The following is a 20,727-nucleotide window of genomic DNA, read 5'->3' on the forward strand; positions in this document are numbered from 1 at the left end:
AAAGGTTTTAGACAAGAAAGTTTGAGTTTCTACTAAAGTGAATATTCTATTTCAAGGAGTAAAATTGCATGTGATATGGTAGCGGGAAGAAAGCAAAGCTAAGCAGGAGTGATTGTTCTGTCAAAGTCTCTAGGAAATGAGCCAATGTCGAGGCCATCGGAACAGAGCAGGTGAGAAGGCAACTGAGCCGCGTGAAATTGCCGATCCTACTTCTGCCTGGCTTCAGTGACTGCAAGTGGAGTCATGGAATTCTTCAAATAAGATGTTTAAGTCAGAGCCTTTGGATCTGTATTATATAGGGTTCTGAGGAGGACAGCCATGGTGATTTGGAAAATAATAAGCAGTTGTTTTTAGGAATTTGGCAATGCTGTCTCATTCAGCAGACTGACCTCCAGGGAGAAGCTGACTTTCTGGTATTTCCTTCTTATGCATGTTTCTTTGTTAGAAATTAGCCAAATCATTTGACCTGCATGACTCCTTTTTTTTTTTTTTTTTTTTTTTTTTTTTGTTTAAGTGGGAATGGTGCAAAGCACTTACTTTACCATATTCTAAGTCAAGACATAAAATATCATTTTAGGCCGGGCGCGGTGGCTCAAGCCTGTAATCCCAGCACTTTGGGAGGCCGAGACGGGCGGATCACGAGGTCAGGAGATCAAGACCATCCTGGCTAACAAGGTGAAACCCCGTCTCTACTAAAAATACAAAAAACTAGCCGGGCGACCTGGCGGGCGCCTGTAGTCCCAGCTACTCGGGAGGCTGAGGCAGGAGAATGGCGTGAACCCGGGAGGCGGAGCTTGCAGTGAGCTGAGATCCGGCCACTGCACTCCAGCCTGGGCGACAGAGCGAGACTCCGTCTCAAAAAAAAAAAAAAAAAAAAAAAAAAAAAATTAAATATCATTTTAAAAAGACTTATAGTCCCACATAGGCCTTGTTCTCAAGGTTTCATGACAGTACAGCCTCTGGTTCTGGTAGAGTGACTTCAGGGCTGGGTGTTAAAGAGTCATGGTTCTAGTTTCAACCTCAATATTAATTTGTAGTGTGACCTTGAGCATGTCATTTTACCCTCTCTAGACCTGTTTCCTCACCTAGAAATCAGGAGGCTTGGAAATAATGATCTGTGAGGTTTGTTTTGTGATTAATGCTGAACCTACGAATAACAAGATGATAATGATTATACTAGGAGCCTCTAGTTTGTTTAGCAATTTCTAGTTTATAGACAACTTCACATCCATTAAGTCACAACAAATCTGTTAGTATATGCTAAGCAAGTATAACACTGGAAGTATTATATAGAACATGCTGAGGAAGAATAATACTGAGATGTGTTATTCTCTTCCAAAAAAGTTAAGAGAAAAGGGACACTACCCGACCAACATTACAGAGCAAACTATTGTCCAGTTACAAAAGGGACAGACCATGTCTCCTAACTTCCTAACTACCCACCCCGCTACTCCCCTTGTTATTTCTACTCCAGCTCACTACTTCACTGGTTTCAGAGATGGCTTGCTTAATGGCGTTCCCCAAGCAAACACACTTGTGACCCTAGAGTGGACCTAAGTGAATAGCATTTTTTTTTACATTTGACAGTATTGTACTTGGACAGAAAATAGCCAGATCATGGTTTAGCTTCTGTTGCTCAAGACGCTAGTTTTCCTTGTTAGCTGAGAAGACACTAGCAGATGCAATTTTTAAAATGTATAAGAAAGAAAGACAAAAGAGGGAGTCACTTCCCTCCCTGGGCCCCAGTTGCCCCATCTGTAAATGAACCTGACATTCAAGGCCCTCTGTCTTCTGGCTCTGACCTTCCCCAACACCACTCCTCTCTATACTCTAAGAACCCAGTTCCTCCATCGCCCGTGAGGCAACCTCATGCTGCTTTTGCTTCTGTAACTGTCTCTTCCCTTATTTAGCTTCACTATTCCAATTGTTCTTTTTTTTTAGGCTAGCACAAACGCCATGAAGCATTCTTTGAACTCCTCTGCTGGAAGCTAGTGTTTCTTCCTCACCTGCCAGTCACCTGTTTGACTTGTGGATGATGCTTAACAATTTCTGCCTCATATTATAATCATTTGTTACCTGTTCCGTGTCATTATCTAATGGATTCTCGATGACAGACACATCTCTGTGTCCTGTCTCTTCTCCAGGAGTGTGGGCCTCATGAAGTAAAAATTTAATAAATATCTGAACAAACAAAGAATGGATGAGATTTGAGGTCCTTTCTAACACAAACTCTGATTTTAGAGTAACATCACACTCTTCCTGAAGCAAATTTAATAAGAATTCATTTAGAAGTAAGACAGTTTTTGCGAAGTTATTATAGAGACTTGTCTAATCAAAAACTAAATGATCTTGGCTGAATTCTCCTTCTTTAAAAATAAATCCATTCAAAGGTAGATGCCATGTAGTAGAAAAAAATGCTGCCTGGGTTTTTTTGTTGTTGGTTTTTGGTGTGGGAAAAGTTAAATTTGAGATACGGTTCTATTTCTTACTAGCTGTGTGAATTTAGACAAGTCATGCCACTTTTCTAAGTCCTTTTTTTTTAACCAGCAGGTAATGACCTCTTCACAGGGTTGGGAAGAGTTAATGTGATAATGGATGTGAAAGCGTGTTGCAAACTAAAAAGAACCCCACACATAAAAAGGGTTATTATTATCATCACCATTATTATTATTTAAAAAGTCATTTCCATGGGATGTACATGCAGTCTCGACAGCTCCTCTGGGCCTCTAAGTGTACAGACTGTATTTCCAAGTTTATAAAACTCCCAATATGGAGTTGAATAACAGCCAATCAATGCTAATAGCGCTGGATCCTTATTTACAGAGTGCTTTTCTTCTGAGATCAAGAGCTGTTAAAAGCTAAATCCATCAAATTTTAATTAATTTCCATTCCATAGATTGTCCAACAAATATTTCCTGCATGCCTACTATGTGTCAGGCAGCATTTTAGACAGTAGGTGGGTCATTAATCTTGCTAATGGTCTACTTACCTTATGGAAAACTGCAGATCCACAGCATGTGCAGACCAGGTTGGGGCAGGGATTCAGTCCAGAGCGTAAGGTGAGTAGTGGCCTACATTGTGCTAAGAATACTTGTTTCATGAGCTGGAGCCAGGCCCCTTTGGTAAGAGTCATATATCTTCATCCACAGAAAACTGGGCCTTTTCCTTATTTGCCCATAATGAGAAATGATGTCAGTGGCTGAAAGACACATTGTGTGACCCAAGTTGCAGGGCTTAGGTTTCTGGGCTGCTTTGGTCAGCTCCGTTTCAGACACTTTGGAATGGAAAGTTTAAACGTAGCTATTGATTGAGAGACATTTGAGTCTGTCCCAGAGCTGACTCCTGCAGTGCCCTGCACCTGGCTGCAAACACATTTCACAGAGGTGCAATTTCACTTTTATCGTCTAGAGAGAACAGACTCTTTTCCAATTGGAGGATTTTTAAGATGCTGGGATCAAAGCTGCACTTTCATGTGCGGTTGACTCAGAGAACTGGGAGTCAGCAGGGATATGGTGAGCCAGCCCCAGGTGCTACAGGGAGCATTAGGCATGTTTCCCGTTTCCAGCCATGTAGCCTTTCGGACATTTTCTACCAAAGGGTTCCGAGTAGGCCTCCACAGCTTTGGAATATCCCTAGCAGTTTTATCTAGAACAGGAAAATCACATCTTGAACCTGAGCAGGATTGTTGACAGTCATTTGACGCATTTGCTGAAGGATTATCACTTTTGAGAAAGACCTGCAGATGACAGGGCCACCTCCTTCCAAAAGCTCACTATGGGGTGATTAAGAATGTAAATAATTTGAAGGGATGACTCATTCAACAAATAGTCCTTGGTAGAGTGTTTTTGTTTTTTTTTCCCCAAACCACACTCTTCAAAGAGTAAAAAGGATTTTATAAAACCAGAAAGTGTTTTTTGTTTTATTTCTATAATGTGGTATTTGAAATACTTTTGTGGCTGACTATGAAAAATTTTGAAAAAAAAAAAAAAAAAAAAACCAAAGATGGTTTGCGAATGGGTGCATTCCAGAGGTGAGCAATGTCCTAGAGTCAGGGAAGTGGAAACTGATCCTGGGCACCAAGCATGGTCCTGGGAGGACAGACTGGAGAGTACAGCAGGCAAGAACTGGATAAAGAGTTTCTGTGGGTCACTTTGGCAGCCAGCTTAACTCTGTGAAGGCAATACTGTGAAACTTTGAGAGTGCTATTTGGAGGCATTTAAATGATTGACCATGAACAACCTAACTCATTCGTCTGCAGTTATTATCTCACAATTTACCCAATCTCTTATATGTAATAGATTTATCTGAGCAACTGGAAAGCCAGCCTTTCCTCAAATAACAAGTGCCATTGTAATTCGTGATGAATAAAGGATCGGAATGATCTACCACAGTGATTTTTCCAAGCACTTGTGATTTTGTGTATATGTCATTAATAATTGTCTTGCTTTTGGCAAAGTGGCCCTAGAAAAGTAGTAACCATCCTGAATCATTTATTTTATTTTGATAAATAATATATTGGCTTTGATGAGAAAAAAAGAAACTCTCCTATCTTCCTTTTGACTATATTCCTTTGGATCACCGGCTCACCTTTATCCCTGGCTTAAATATAAGAAGTCATCCTATTTTTGGAAGTAGTTACTTCTTAATTCTTCACTTGATTGTTATAATATTCTTAGTGATTTGGGAATTAGTGTATTTATGTAGTTGTCTAAGTAAGTGTTCATCAAAGTAATAAACTCACTTCTAGGTTTGTTTCTATTTAAAATTCTTTCAGAAATTCATCAAATGTGTGTGTGTGTGTGTGTGTGTGTATTTATGTCACTGCTCTCTTAAAAATACCCAGAGCCCCCAACTGACGACAGTGAGAGACGTGTAGAATAGTTGATAGGACCTGGCCCTGGAATGCAAGAGTAATGGATTCTCCAGGGACTCTGCCATTTACCAGCTTTGTGATGCAGGGCAAGTCACATACCTGTTCTGAGCCTTGATTTTCCTTCAAGACAAATTCTCACCCTTTCCTTCCTCCACCTAATGTAGTAGTCCCCCTTTATCTGTGAGGGATATGGTCCAAGACCCCCAGCAGGTGCCTGAAACTGCAGATAGTCCTCAACCCTATATATGGTATGTCTTTTTGATTTGAAAACAGAGATGACTACTAAGTGATTAATGAGCAGGTAGTGTATACAGCATGGATATGCTGACCAAAGGGATGATTCATGTTCTGGGCAGGATGGAGTGGAACAGTAGAAGATTTCATCACACTACTCAGAGCTGGGTGCAATTTAAAACTTATGAATTGTTTATTTCTAGAAATTTCCATTTAATATTTTTGGACCCTGGTTGACTGTGGGCAACTAAAACCCTGGAAACTGACTCCATGTGTAAGGGGGGAACTACTGGAACTAGTGTATTTATTGACTGCGTGGTGTGACGCACTGCTCATACAATTATGGGTGCTTCTCTCACAAAGCTTAAAGCCTAAAAGGGTAGGGGGCAAAGGTTCTCCAGCAGTTTAAGTTATCATGGTCAAGAAATGTTCAAGGTTCTTTGAGAGCCCAGGGTGAGAGCATCAAATCATACTAGAGGATGTGAGAAAGCTTCCTAGAGGAGCTTACATTTGCACTGAAGTTTGAGTGAAGTAGAAAGAAGGGGGCACAATGTTTTTCCAACTGGGGAGAGCAGCATGGATGAACGCAGAGGCATAACACAGCTTGCTGTATCTGGGGGAACAATGGGAGGATCTCAGTAGGAGGTAGGAGAGAGGATAAGCATGGGAAAGGTGGGATCTGGGGCTGCAGTGGTGAAGTCTCTTTTAGGCTAAGCTGGCAATACCAGTGCTGCTAATCATAACTACCTTTTGTTGGCTGAGTTGAAAATACAAGTTAAGCTCATTTTTAGATTTCAAAGATTGATAAAACTAGCATTGCAGAGTGCGTAGCTTTTTACCAAATAGTCATTTCTAATGTGCACTATACCATTTCTTAAATGTCAACAAGTATTATCCAGATCTGCTGACTTAACTGAGATCAATTAACAATGTCAAGAGCTAAAAGGTTATGGAAATGTTGATGTCCTTTTGTGATATAAAATTTTACAACTGTTCATTTAAATATTCACTCCAGTGCTTTGATAAACTGATCCAAATCTTAGCATATTATCGAGGATAATAAGGGTTTACTAGGTAGTATTTATCCTACTTTAGTTCTCTTGAGCATAGACATTCAGTAGATTCTTTATTTCTTGGCACAATTTTATGAGCATTCAAATTAAAACTATTTTTCATGTTTATTGTAGTAGTAACATATGAAAAGCTAAACAGGAAAATAAAACCTTAAATGCAAAATTGCAATGAGAGAGAAGTGTTGAAATTCAGTCCATCAATGTTTACTGAATCCAGCCACATGTTAAATTCAACCACTTTTTAAAGCTCTGTTTACTTGATTTATTTAACCTTGTGAACTTAGGAATAATTATTTACAAACTTGACAGTAATACAGTCGGCCCTCCATATGTATGGATTCTACATCCATAGATTTAACCAACTGTGGATAAAAAATATATATATATTTTTTTGAGGCGGAGTCTCACTCTGTCGCCCAGGCTGGAGGGCAGTGATGCAATCTCAGCTCACTGCAAGCTCCGCCTCCCGGGTTCATGCCATTCTCCTGCCTCAGCCTCCTGAGTACCTGGGACTACAGGCGCCCGCCACCGCGCCAGGCTAATTTTTTGTGTTTTTAATAGAGACGGGGTTTCACCGTGGTCTTGATCTCCTGACCTTGTGATTCGCCCACCTTGGCCTCCCAAAGTGCTGGGATTATGATAAAAAATATTTCAAAAAAAAATTGCATTTGTCCTGAACATGCAGTGAACATTGAATTTTTTTCTTATTATTATTCCCTAAACAATGCAGTAGGACAACTATTTACATTGTATTAGGTATTATAAGTAATCTAAAGATAATAAAGTAAGTGTACATAGGTTAAATGCAACTACTATACCATTTTATATCAGGGAGTTGAGCATCTGTGGATTTTGGTATCCAAAGGAGGCCCTGCAGCCAATACACCATAGACACCAAGGTTCAACTATAGACAAAGGGCATAGTATATAGAGTAAGTGGTTAATAAACTGTACATATCACTTACCAGGCTTTGTGCCAAGCTCTCTCTTGACCTCACCTCCAGGGCACAGCAGTTGGAAGAGGTGAGCCAACAGGATTTCTGTGGGAGCAGAGGTGCCAGGAGAGGTAGAGCTGGAAGGGCTGTTATCCTGACGGTTGTTTAAAAACACATGGAATTAAGGAAGAGAGATAAAAAGCACAGCTGGAAGTTGAATCTGGTATCATGCTGACTAGGGAAGTCAGGTCGTTAACACAAGTCAGACACAAACCTGGTGGCTAAGTAAAGAGACAGAATCTAGGAGCAAATTGCTTAGTGAGTGGAGTCAAAAGATGAAGATCTAAATTTGCATGTGGTCCATATTTCTTTTTTGCAGTCTCAACAGCTTGGAAAGCCAAGACTGAACCCTTAAAGGAGCTACACTGGGAAGGGAAGATCTGGTGGAAAACTCATGCAAGATTCAGTCTTTGCAGGCAAGGAGCTAAATCTGACATGACAGGTAAACATGAAAACAGTCAGAACTTCGGATTTGGTAAACTCTCTGTTCAACTGAAATCCCAGGAGTGTTAAGGTTTCCTCCTCCATCCACATCTAGCCAATCTTCTCATCTTCTTGCAGTGCAGGAACACCAAACTATTTACGTTTCCCCAAATCACCCTACATTCTCTTCACTGAGGCTTTTAATGTTGAAACCTCTGTCAGAAATGGCTCTCTCTGCTTCATGGAAAAGGCTTTTCAGTGTTCCCTGCTCCTTCCCTGGCTGGGAAAATAAAGCACTCTCTCTCTTTTGGGTTCCTGTAGCACAAGTTTATATAAACACTAGTGGTGGAAGATGGCTTACCTACCAAGTGTATGTCCTTGAGGCATGTACAAAGGTCAAGATTTTAAATTCTGTAAGTGTTCAGTTGCATTTTTGACCCTACTCCTCACTTGCTGCATATTTGGGGCAAATAATAGACCTTGGAGCCTCAGTTCCTTATCATTGTTGTTATGAGGATTTCATAATACAGTAGATATAAAGTACCAGGCATAATGATAGACAAAATTTAGGATGTTTGGTTTGTTAAATTCAATCTTTGGAATTCATAATATAAATGAACATAAATGTAAACTAGTTGTGTAACATATAATGGATTTTAGGAGCTACCTTCAGCTTAAGAAAGAAGTTTGATTTCCTAAATTATCATGCTGCCTTTTTGATAAATTCTTCGATGCCACACAAAGACAAGCCATTCTCTTCTCTTGGCAGTTTTACTATTTTATCATCATTATAACAATAAAATGGTGACATTTTAATCTTATTCAATATATAATCCACAAAGTTATTTAAGTCAATTTCATAAGCTTACTTCATTTTCTCAGTGTTGATTTCTTGATTCTGATTTTCAGTTTATCATTGAGATGGATGAACTATCCTGTTTCTTTTTTTTTCTCTCTCATGCCTTCCAGCTTAGTTGCATTCAGATTCCAGTGGGTCTCCCTTCAGGGCCTAAGTAATACTTGTTGCATGATCTCCATGCTTTAAACAATTGAAAAACAACAACAAAAAAATCCAAGTGGAAAAAAGGCACCATTTCTGTTGGCAATTCTCCCACCTCCATCTGTGCCGCCCCAAAGTGTCTGCTTTCTGTACTTACAAGACATTAGTCTTTTGGCACTATCATCCAGAGCAAATAGTGCTGAATATAATAATAGCAAGTGATTTGGCATGTGCATCAATGTGAAAATAGAGTTTACAAATGCACAATAATGTATCCTGCAAGAATACATCATCTTTTAAATGTGTTTCTTGAACATACTTCCGTTCAGTGAGAAAAACCACATCCATTATTAGAAAGGTAGGGTGTCTCTTCATATTCTGGGAAAATTCTTGATAGATGATTGCTGTATTTAGCCATGGAAGCTAACATCTCACTTAAGGGGGGAGTGCCCTCTGTTCAGGGAGAAAACTAAGAATTGGAGTATTTTAAGTTCCCTGCTTAAAAGAAGAAATAATTGGGAGGAAATCAAAAGAAGTGGGTAAAAGGATCAAACAGTAACATTCAGCTACATTCAGAGCTTGAAACTGGAAAATAAAAATCAATAGAATATTTATCATTCATTTATTTCTTTTTCTAAAGCACTCTTTCTTTCCTTGACCAAGTCAGGATACTAGCTCAGCTCATGGAGGTCTATGGAGCCAAGCAAGGAGATTATTAATGAGGAGTGTGTGTGTGCTGCTGGTGGTGGTGGTGGGAAGGTGGGTGTTTCAGGAGATGGGAAATCCAAGACCAGAGGGAGAAGAAAGTAAGACTAAAAAAGGCCAAAGTCTAAGAAGCCAAGAGTGGAGACCTGTTTTTCCTCCAACTTGGAGATTTGGGGAGAAAAGAGCAAGAATAAAGCAGGCTGATGGGAAACACTGACAGTGTTGATAATACTACCCAATGTAGAACAAGCATGGCTATTCAAAGTGGATTTTTATTTGCTCCTGGGGTATAATGAAGAGTGAATAAATTGAATTGAAAGGTTCAGGAATATTTTCAGACTTCATTCATTTAATTACTCGTTGACTGCTTCACTAACGAATTCATGATATCATTACTCTATGCCTACTAGATGCTGGGCACAAAGCTGTGATGGGAATACTCCACCTGTCTTAGCCTATTCAGGATTCTATAACAGAATACAGAATACCACAAACTTGGTGACTTAAAAACAACAGAAATTTATTTATCATAGTTCTGAAGATTGGGAAGTCAAAAATCAAGGCTGCTGGTAGATTTGGTGTCTAGTGAGTACCCACTTCTCTGTTCATAGAAAGCAGTCTCGTGGCTGTAATTTCACATGGCAGAAGAGGCAAGAAGCTCTCTGGGGCCTCTTTTATAATGGCTGTAATTCTGTTCATAACTGCTTTGCCCTCATGACCTAATCATTTCTCATAGTCTCCACATCCAAACACTATTATGTTGGGAATCAGGTTTCAATGTATGAATTTTGGGGGAACACAAACATCCAGTCTATAGCACTGCCTTTATAGAGAGAGACAGATACATAAATAAATGGCAGACATGAATGAAAAATACTGAAAATGCTATGAAGATTAAGAGAAGACTTCTCGTGAAACACTTCAACTGGGTTCTGAAGGATAAATAAGAGTTTCCTCAGCCAAAAAAAAAGTGAGCCCCAAGTTTATATCCAATCTTGTAGCTCTGTGAAATTGTATTTATCCCTTCTTCTGTATCACAGCCTGAATCATCTGCCAACTTGGCTTGTTGGCATGATGTAGGCAATAAAAATGAGATAAACAAGTAAAAAGATATAAGGGAGAGGGGTAATGAGGCAGGTAGGTGGAGATCATTTTGATGGGGTTTGTATTTCTTCATTCCGTAGCTGAGTGGCGTTAGTGGGGCCGAGTAGAATACTATTTTTTCATTTCAACCTATTTTCTATTATTTACTTAAATACTTTGCACTTCATCAACATGTGGAATTACAGTGTAGTAAAGGTAGTAAAGTGACAATATAAGATAATGGCTAAAACGACTTTGGATTCTAGCAGTTCCAAGTTCAGATTCAAAAAGTCTTCCCCTCTCAAGCCTCAGGTGTCTGTTCTATAAACTAAAAGAGTTGGGCTAGAGTAACTCTAGTGTTCCTTTCAGGTCCGACTGACTTAGCCTAGAAGCGATGCTGGTCCAACACAGATGCTTCCAATATTAGGGCTGGAAAGGGCCTTCCTTATAGACTGTTTTGTCAAAGTCCCTTCTTTTACAGAGTAAGAAACCAAGGATACATCTCAATCTTTCCAGTATCCTTTTTATAACAGCTACTACTTTTTAATGATTAATAGCTTGTGGTTCTTCAGAAATCACAATGTTTAATGAATGAATTTAGAAGCGATTGGGTAGGCTAAATAAGAAGTTTGTCCGTCATGATAGATAAACATAAATTTAAGATCAGATGAAAAACATTTTCCTCTGATACTTTAAACTGAGACAGATTTTAGGTGACGGAAAGGGGCCGGCAGCATCAGCATCATATTATCACAACCCTAGGCCTAGAGTTTAGTATACAAGAGAACACTGTGGGCAGAACAGCAGTCTTGGTTCCACCTCTAACTATAACTCTTTGCTTCCCTTACAGTCCTGTAGTCACCTTGCTAGGGCAAATGGTTAGAGAAAAAAAATGTAAAAAGTTGTGGAAAATACTTTTTTTAAAAAAACTATCAGATATACAAATCCATTTGTCATTTTTTTTTTAAACTGCAGAGTATCGGTACTATCAGCAATTAGTCGTGAACCTCCAGGTCCCTGCTGATATTACCCTTGTGTTAATACACCTGTGGGGTCCACTATGCTATTGCATTCTTTTGCTGTTATTTAATTTTAGTTGGCTAAATTACTCATTACTCTTTTCCTCCCCTTTAAAAAGCAGGGTTTTTGGAACCAGTAGCATAGCTAATTGTTTCATTTCTGCATTTCACTTTCCCTGGGTAGCCGCAGTCGCTATGTGAATTGAGATTTGAATATAAACATAAACCATAAAGATCTTTCATCAAGTAAGAGCACTACTAATAAAACAAAGCTTTGTTATTATTTATCGCATGAACAATACACTTGTATCACCTCTATCAGGCATCGTGTAGAACATATTGTGGAGGTTTCTTATTGGCAGCGACACATTTAATATAGTTACCATTTTCCAGCCCCTCAACAAGAACTTCTGGATGTATTTACTAAGTGAGATAAATAAACTTCTGAAACAATGGTTTGCAGTACAACACACATAGGACTAGTCCTCCAACCTAAGAATGTATACAAATTTGCATGGAGAGTGCCGTAATGAGATAGGTATCAGCAGACTACTTCCAGTCTTGTTTATGACTTGCTATTTGACTTGAGAAAAGTTGTCCCTCTCCTCCCTCCTAATGGGTCTTATTTCTCACTTTTGTTTAATAAGTATTTGGGCTACAAGATATATGAAGTTCGTTCCAACCGTGAAATTATAAATGTACATATTATGAGTCTACATATTCATGGTGTATCCCAGCACCTAGACTAGTGTCTTGCACATAGTAGCTTCTCAGTAAATGAACAAATGATGGACTTTTGTTAATTTTTTTGTGACTGAATACTCGTATGCTATTATTACAAAAAGATTGAGCATCCGTGTATTTGGAATTTTGAGGGGAGGGTGTGAGGAGTACAGGATGAGGAAATGTCAAATGTCCACCTTCTTTAGATGCAGCATTTTTTATGAAGCCTCTTTGGACTAAACTTTGATGTACATTTGGTCTATTCTTAGCACCAGAACTCAAAGACTAGGTTGGTCTTCATACTGATCCTGAGCAGATTCAAGAAGTGACTTTTGCATATTAGATTGCCAGGTTATTTCTTATCCCTAGAAGGAAAAGAGACAATCAACTGAAAAGTTTTATTTTCTAGTATCCTATTTTGACTGATTAAGGTTTTGACTCAAAACCTAAACATTAATGAAATTGGCATACCACATTTTAAGTGGGCATTATGCCAGTGTAACAGATGGACCTCGAAACTGTCAGTTGATAGCTTGTGTATAAATCTCTAATATCGTCAAGTGGAGACAGTCCTTAACAAGAAATGTAAAAAATGTTTGTCAGTTGGCTTCCAGATGCCTTACCCATGCATCATTACTCTGTTACACGACTCTGCAAGTCTCTTTAGATACTTAATAGCACCCAGAGACATCAATGTTAGACTGTGTGGATGGGTAACTCCATGGAAAAATATACCCAGATGACCTGCATCTTCTGTCGTTTCCTGTCTTCTCAGACTATTCCTTACCTTCATTCCTTCCCTGAAACCTGAACCATTTTTATTGAACCATTTTTACTGAAGCTTTATCATGTGACCTTGCCTTTTTAGGAAGACCATTCTTTCACTCTCACTCAAGGAAGAGAATGAGAACCTTGCACATAGTAAGCAATCAAGACATGTTTGCTTTCTGAGGGACTCTCTCTAATTTCTACAGCGTGGCCACTTTCACATAGTTTTGCCACGTCAATCCATCTTCTTCTTGTGCTTTGAAATTTTAATCTTCCTATTCTTTCATCTTCTATGACTAATTTCTTCCAGCCTCCTAGCTTGTTTGCAAAGGCATGGCCCACCTATTAGCTTGCTTAAGAGGAATACCTGAACTCAAGTGCAGAGAAAACCGAATGTAGGACTGACTATTTATGGTCTTTGCCCAAGAGTAAGCACTGAGCACATTTGTTAACTGACTTCCTGCCTCGTGGTGATCTTGCTGCTTCTTGCAGGTCACTTATGACCTAGTTTATGCTCTCAAGGATTGCTGATTGATGCTTCTCAGTTGCCAAGTGAATTGGCTTTATGGCCCTGAAAAAAAAAAAAAAAAGCTTTATCTCATTAAACTCATTCATTTATTCAATGAATATTAAATAAAACCTTCTAAGTATCACACACTCTTCTAGAAGCTGGAAAAACAACAGTGACCAAAACGGACAAAGTCCTTGTTTTTGTAGAGCTTACATTCTGGTGACAGTTTGAACTGACACTCTCAGTGGAAACTGAGCTGACCATTTGTTTCATCTTAGAGTGAGTACTCATTTCTAGAGGTGAGCTGACCTCAATATCATCACCAAAAAGTCCATACAATTGGCCAACATTTCTTTTCTGTACATATAAAATACGTTATAAAATATATTAGTTATAAAAAATGAACAGTAAGAAAATAATTGGGCATAAATAAATGGTCACACAGTTCTCTCAGTTTACATTCAGCACTTCTGGACAAACAGCCTGAGTATATGGAAAAATTGTATGTGGGCTGGTAATTGGTTTGGCATTTTAGCAAGGCTTTTAAAATAGTTAATTATAATGCAATGCATTGCTGTTAATTAGTTTCAATCATTTACATTATTTCTGTACATTCTAGTAGGAACTAAAGGTAGACGGTCATAGAATTTATTGTTGGAGCCAGAACTGTTTTTGATGGGCAAAGGGGGCATTCTTTAAAAGTATGTTGTGACAATAAGTATAAAAAGGGAACATTTTGGGAAAACCAGAATGCACATTCACCCCAAATACAAGAAACCCAGTCTCACCTAATTCTTGGCATTTTGAAATAGCAAATTGCTACTAGTCTATTTCCTCTATTCCAGGATTATCATTAAGTGAGTTCATCATAACTAGATCAAATTATGTTTCATCAACACTTTTATGAAGCAATTCTTCCTTTAAATCCTTCCACTTTGGGATGTGGGGATTAGACCCTTTTCTTATTAAAAAGGAGGGGACTTTCAGGGATTCCAGCTCTAATCCTTAGCTTAGATGGATCCAAAGCCCTATATATAATAGTGAGTACAATTTATTGAGTGACCAGTATTTTAGACGCTTTTATAAGTATTATGGTCAGTCCTTACAACAGCTCTGCCTACAAGAAGATATTACTTACTTTTCCAGATTAAAAAAATGGGAACCAAATGCATTAATTACCCAAGATGTTACAGTAAGTAATAACAAGCAAACTGTATTTGAGCCCACGTCTGTCTGGTTCCAGAATCTATTTTTTTCACTATGCTCTACTGTTTCTCTATTCAAATGTATGATAGAAAACTTAGGTGAGATGAAGATATAATGATGATCTCTCCCATGTACTCTGGAGTTTTATAGCTTTGGTCCCAGACCCATACTAAGCATTTCTCTGCCTCCCTCCACTTTCCTCTTTTACACTGGAGATTCACATCTGGTAGAGAAACCTGGAAAATGATAATAACTTCTTATGTCTGAAAGTACTTTTGCACTCTCACATGGTCCCTGCCCCACACTCATACCCCAACGCTGTGAAGCTCAGACTTCAAGAACTGGCTCTGTATGTGTCTCCTCCAGGAAACTTTCTTGAAACCCTCAGGCTGACTGCCAACTCTTCTGCACCTCCTACTCCACCTGTGACAACCTGTCTTATACCTTACTATAGCTTTTAAAATCGTTTATGTTTCTATCATCTTCAATAGACTTTATGCTTCTGTGGGGCAAAGATCATGTTTTATTCATACTTTAATCTCTCTGTGCTCCAGGTTGCTTATCTTTAAAATAGAGATAATAATAGTTCTAATCTCATAACATTTTATTTTATTTCTTAAATCGACAAATAATAATTGTACATATTCATGGGGTAAACAGTGACTTTTAATACATATAATGTAAGTGATCAGATCAGGGTAATTATTATATTCATCATCTCAAATATTGATCATTTCTTTGTGTTGGGAAACTTCAATATCCTCCTTCTGCTAATTTTAAACTATGTAAAATATAATTATTAACTATAACCATATTACAGTGGTATAGAACACTAGAACTTATTCCTCCTACCTATCTGTAATATAGTATCCTTTTATAAATCTCTCCCTCCTTCCCCCTACCCTTCCCAGCTTCTCCTATCCTTTGTTGTACTTTTTACTTCTATGAAATCAACTTTTTCTTTTATCTTACACATATGAGTGAGAACATGTGGTGTTTAACTTTCTGTTTCTTAGGTTTATTTTTATTATTATTATTATTATTTTTTTTTTTTTTTTTGAGACGGAGTCTCGCTCTGTCACCCGGGCTGGAGTTCAGTGGCCGGTTCTCAGCTCACTGCAAGCTCCGCCTCCCGGGTTCACGCCATTCTCCTGCCTCAGCCTCCCGAGTAGCTGGGATTACAGGCGCCCGCCACCTCGCCCGGCTAGTTTTTTGTATTTTTTAGTAGAGACAGGGTTTCACCGTGTTAGCCAGGATGGTCTCGATCTCCTGACCTCGTGATCCGCCCGTCTTGGCCTCCCAAAGTGCTGAGATTACAGGCTTGAGCCACCGCGCCCGGCCTCTTAGGTTTATTTCATCAAACACAATGTCCTTCCATTTCATCTATGTTGCTGCAAATGACAGGATTCCATTCTTTTTTATGGCTGAATAATATTTTATTGTGTATATGTACCCCATTTTCTTTATGCATTCATTTGTTGTTGGACACCTAAGTTGATTCCATATTTTGACTATTGTAATAGTCCTGCAATAAACATGTGGATGCAGATGTCTCTTTGATATACTGATTCCCTTTCTTTTGGATAAATTCCCAGTTGTGGGATTGCTGGATCATATGGTAGTTCTAGTTTTTTTTTTTTTAGAAAACTCCATACTGTTCTCCATAGTGACTGTACTAGTTTACATTCCCACCAACAGTGCATAAGAATTCTATTCTGTCTGCTTCCTCACTAGCATGTGCTTTATTTTCTTTGTCTTTTGATAATAGCCATCCTAACTGGGGTGCAATGATGTCTCTTTGTGATTTTAATAGGCATTTCTCTGCTGATTAGTGTTGTTGAACTTTTTTTCATATATTTGTTGACCATTTGCATGTTCATATAGCTTTATAAAGATAATAGTCATTAAAATATTTAGAATCCTTATAGTGCCTGGCACATAGTAAGCTCTGAGCAATGTTAGGTCAATATTATCATCATTTTGTTATCATGGTGAGTGTAGTTAATGTCACATAGTAAAGTACACAAAAACATTTATGCTAAATGTTACAATTTATGAAACATTTTTATTGTTATCTATATTCAGGACACTCTGTAGACTATACTGAAGAAAGAAAAAGGAGGCCATTTAAAAAATAAGAGTGGGGCCGGGCGCGGTGGCTCAAGCCTGTAATCCCAGCACTTTGGGAGGCCGAGACGGGCGGATCACGAGGTCAGGAGATCGAGACCATCCTGGCTAACACGGTGAAACCCCGTCTCTACTAAAAAATACAAAAAAAAAACTAGCCGGGCGAGGTGGTGGGCGCCTGTAGTCCCAGCTACTCGGGAGTCTGAGGCAGGAGAATGGCATAAACCCGGGAGGCGGAGCTTGCAGTGAGCTGAGATCTGGCCACTGCACTCCAGCCCGGGCGACAGAGCGAGACTCCGTCTCAAAAAAAAAAAAAAAAAAAAGAGTGGGAAAAAGGAACAAGATATATACATAAATTATTCTGATACAGAATAGAAAATAGTGATGGAAAAGTAAAACACCAGTTTTGGAACCATTAGTGAGCGGATCATCAGTGTTCTTGGTAGAGAATATTTTCAGACTGAGAGTATCAGGGAAGACTGTAGAAAGGAGATGGAGTTTTTGTTGAATCTAGAGGAAAATATAAGATTTGAATTTGTAGACACTTGTGGTAGGTAGTAGTTTGAAGAGGTCAAGATCTTACAGCAATGATTATGTAAGCAAAGGTAAGAAAAATCTTGACAGAGGAGCTATTATGATCAAGAAGGTAGTTTTCTCAGTCAAGGTTTATCCATTGTACTCCAGATGTGCTGACCCCTGCAATTTCCCCACATGTGGGAAACTAGACTGCATAATTTGTGGTGGTGGGGGTCTGTGATCCCACTTTCTCCTGGTTTACACAAAAGGAAAATATTGAGGTTTGTTTAGGATAATATGTCTAGGAGTTAAGCTTGGAGAAGAATGGAAAGATCTTGAATGTCAGACCACAAATTTTGCATTAAATTTGATTTGCTTTCTATTTAATAAAGCATCTGGGTTCTTAAAATTATGAATAAAAATAATGATAAATTATGAACTAGAAGGTTCTCCCTATTCTTATTCACTGTAGATAATGGGAAGGCAGTTATATGAAAAAGTATTCTGGATTAGATGGCTTGCCTCTGCCTTTGAGGTATGACGCTTAGGTTCTGAACCCAGATCTGGTTCACCATGTGACTCTTATCATGTGCCACTCCTCCCCTGCCTTTAGCTTCTCCATCTGTAAAAGAATAAATATGAAGAGTACACAGAGATGCATTCTAAAGATATCTCCTATTCTAAAACCTTTGAGAAGGAATGAGCATGTAATGGGGTGCAGTATTAAGAGCAGAAATTATTTATCTCAATGAAATAGGCTGCTGTTCTTAAGGGGGAACACTACTCCTACCCTTAGCCTACTTCCTAAGCCTATTCAACACTGAAAAGAAATCCTGAGTTTTGTGATTCTTCCAAACATACTTTGGCGTACAATTGGAGAACCTAAAAATTAGTAGGCCCTAGGTTGTGGCCTCTGCAATCTGATACTCTTAAATGCTGAATGGATTCAGGTGTTGCTGACCCACAGCAGTTCATTAGTGGGAGTCCTCCACTAATAATGTCCATGTGTGGCTGAACCATCCATGGTTAATATTTGTAATCATGGCCCTAAGGCATTGGAAAAATCAAAGGATGCCCTCTGAATCACCAGAAAAAGATTAAATTAGAGATAACTCCAGGTTTCTTGTTGGCAGTACATTTTATTATATTTCAATGTTTTGAAAATTGCAACTAGAAGCCTACTGTGGAAGGATCTTTTGTGAACTAGAGTATGTGACGAATCTGCACATCTCCTTCCTTAACCATTCCAGATAACAGGGTTTTCTGGACTTCTGGAGAATAAGATTATTATTCTCAAGGAGAGATGATCACCTCAGGAAAATTTGGACTATTGAAAAAATAAAAAATAAAAGTAGTAAATCCAACACGATTTTTCCTATTAAACATTTTGCATAGAAACTAAATACAGTGTGGGCTTTAGAATTATTTTAATATGAAGGTAGTACTTCAAGAGATTTTTGGTTTTGCATCTTCCTCTAGAGCTCTGTACAAGAAAAATATTCTATCCCTGCAACTTCACAAAAATGATTAGGTATTGCATTTGGAAGTACTTATTATCAATAAGGCGCCTCCCCACCTTTGGGGACTTCTTGCAGGTTGTTGGAAAAAAGCTAAAAAGAGCACCTCAAAATATCCTCAGTGGCTTTGTTTAAAGAACTTTAGAAGCCTTGGAGCCTGCTCATGGAACAGTTTTGAGGTGGAGGCAGGCACGAAAACACTGAGTTTGAGTAACAAAGAAGCGAGAGAATATTAACCTTTGACAGTTCCATAAGTACTCTCACCCCACTCTCGAAAAACAAAACAAAACACATACAGGAATATAGCAAGCAATGTGAAGTCAGTGAGGAGAGGAGAGGGAAGCAGACAGCTGGAAAGTTACTGCAGCAAGTAGAAAGAGAAACCCAAATTGTGAACATTAAAAACGATTCGTAAATCTCTCCTCTCTGCCTTCTGAATAAAACCATACCCTGCCTGGAGACACTAGCCTCCTCTAAGACTTCAGCAATTCGTCCTGATGCACGCAGTACCAGTCCAATCCATTTTCTAGTTTGCAGAGGAAAATCCGGTCCGGCGTTTATTTTTAGCAGCGCTTCCCTGTGACCGAATGCTACAGCTCCTCAGCTGGGATAACTGAGGTCCGTATTGGGGAGCGAGGCGAAGGGGGCGGGGGAGCGGGAGGCGGTGAAAAGGGGAGGGGGGACGCCCTGCGCATGCGTGCCAGCGCCCATGCAAATCTGCTGTACATCCAGAGAGCAAAGTGGGATGATCTGTCACTACACCTGCAGCACCACGCTCGGAGGACAGCTCCTGCCTGCAGCTTCCAGACCCAGGTAAAAAAAAAAAAAAAAAAAAAAAAATCTAGGCGGGCACCGTGCATGCATTTCAATATCAGATGCGCGTCGCAACGTATCCCCTGTAGAGGCAATCTGCTGCTGCTCCTAAGTGTCCTTTGGTGGCTGATTGCAGCTTCAAGGTTTAAGAAATCCCATCTTTCAGGAAGCCTGAGGGGAAGGAAGGAAGTACTGGCGAAATCATCAGATTGGCTTCCCAGATTTGGGAATCTGAAGCGGGCCCACATCTTCCGGCCAACTTCCATTGAACTTCCCAGCACTCGAAAGGGACCGAAATGGAGAGCAAAGGTATGTGGTTGTCCCTATCGGGGGACTTCCCGCTGCATGTGCGTGTGGCCAAGGCAATCCTCGGCGAGGGGACTGCAGTGCTTGGGGAGCGAGCATCATACTAGGTCGATAGAGGAGGAGATGCTATGTCCGTTGCAGTACTGGGGAAGTGTGGCAGGAAGGCGACTTCTTTTTAACTCCCACAGCTTGGAAGACAGTGTTTAATACTCCATCAGTTGCGTAGTGAAGTGTGATGAGTTTTTTGGGGGGAGGTGGGGGGAGTCCCCCCAAAATGGAGGAGGAGGAGGTATGTGTTGGTAAAGCATTATCTTTTCTTTATAATGGATGGACTCAGATAAATCTATTTCATTTGCTTTAGAATTGCTGACAGGCACGTTTGTATCTGATATCCAATAATGCATTGCTAAAAAAAAATGTTTGAATTTCACCACCCCCACCTCATGAAGATGGTATTTCTGGGTGTGTATGACCACATCCTACTGCATTTTGAATATATATCAGCAGAGAAATTGGGTCTATTTGGAACAGCATGCGTTAGAACTGACCTCTAAGAAGAACAGTGTATGGGAGTACTGCTTGGTTTCCAAGCATAATGCATTTACTAGTTCTGGACATGTATATTTTAATGTTCTCCTCATAAGCAAATCTGCATAATGTATATATACCAACTGATAAATGAACTGTAAAAATCAACTTCTGAATGGCATATTGAACACACATAAACACAACGAGTGTTCTAATCACAAGATTAGATATCTTTTGGATTTAACCCCATCTATGCAGGTCTATTTCTCCTTTTCCTTAAAACGCCCACCAGGTTGTGAGAGCCTTG

The 20,727-nt window shown here is 39.3% G+C and overlaps 1 protein-coding gene and 1 non-coding gene across 3 annotated transcripts in view; both read left to right on the forward strand.

The window, feature by feature from the left end:
* Positions 1-17,350: 17,350 nt before the first annotated feature.
* LOC115892282 lies at positions 17,351-17,512 on the forward strand. Its single transcript, XR_004052180.1, has one exon. It is a non-coding gene; the product is annotated as a U1 spliceosomal RNA (small nuclear RNA).
* Positions 17,513-19,470: 1,958 nt separating this feature from the next.
* The window catches only part of FGF12 (fibroblast growth factor 12), a 593,021-nt gene continuing 591,764 nt past the window's right edge, over positions 19,471-20,727 (forward strand). The window contains exons 1-2 of one of the 2 annotated variants that reach the window (XM_010373014.2): positions 19,471-19,586; positions 19,753-19,895. In XM_010373014.2, the coding sequence (XP_010371316.1) occupies positions 19,883-19,895 (13 nt within the window). In that variant the 5' untranslated portion in view covers positions 19,471-19,586; positions 19,753-19,882. Of the gene's footprint in view, positions 19,587-19,752; positions 19,896-20,727 lie in introns of those variants that run through there. The other variant, XM_010373013.2, reaches the window with a different exon arrangement.

Source organism: Rhinopithecus roxellana, chromosome 1 (genome assembly GCF_007565055.1).
Source record: "Rhinopithecus roxellana isolate Shanxi Qingling chromosome 1, ASM756505v1, whole genome shotgun sequence".
NCBI classification, from domain to species: domain Eukaryota; kingdom Metazoa; phylum Chordata; class Mammalia; order Primates; family Cercopithecidae; genus Rhinopithecus; species Rhinopithecus roxellana.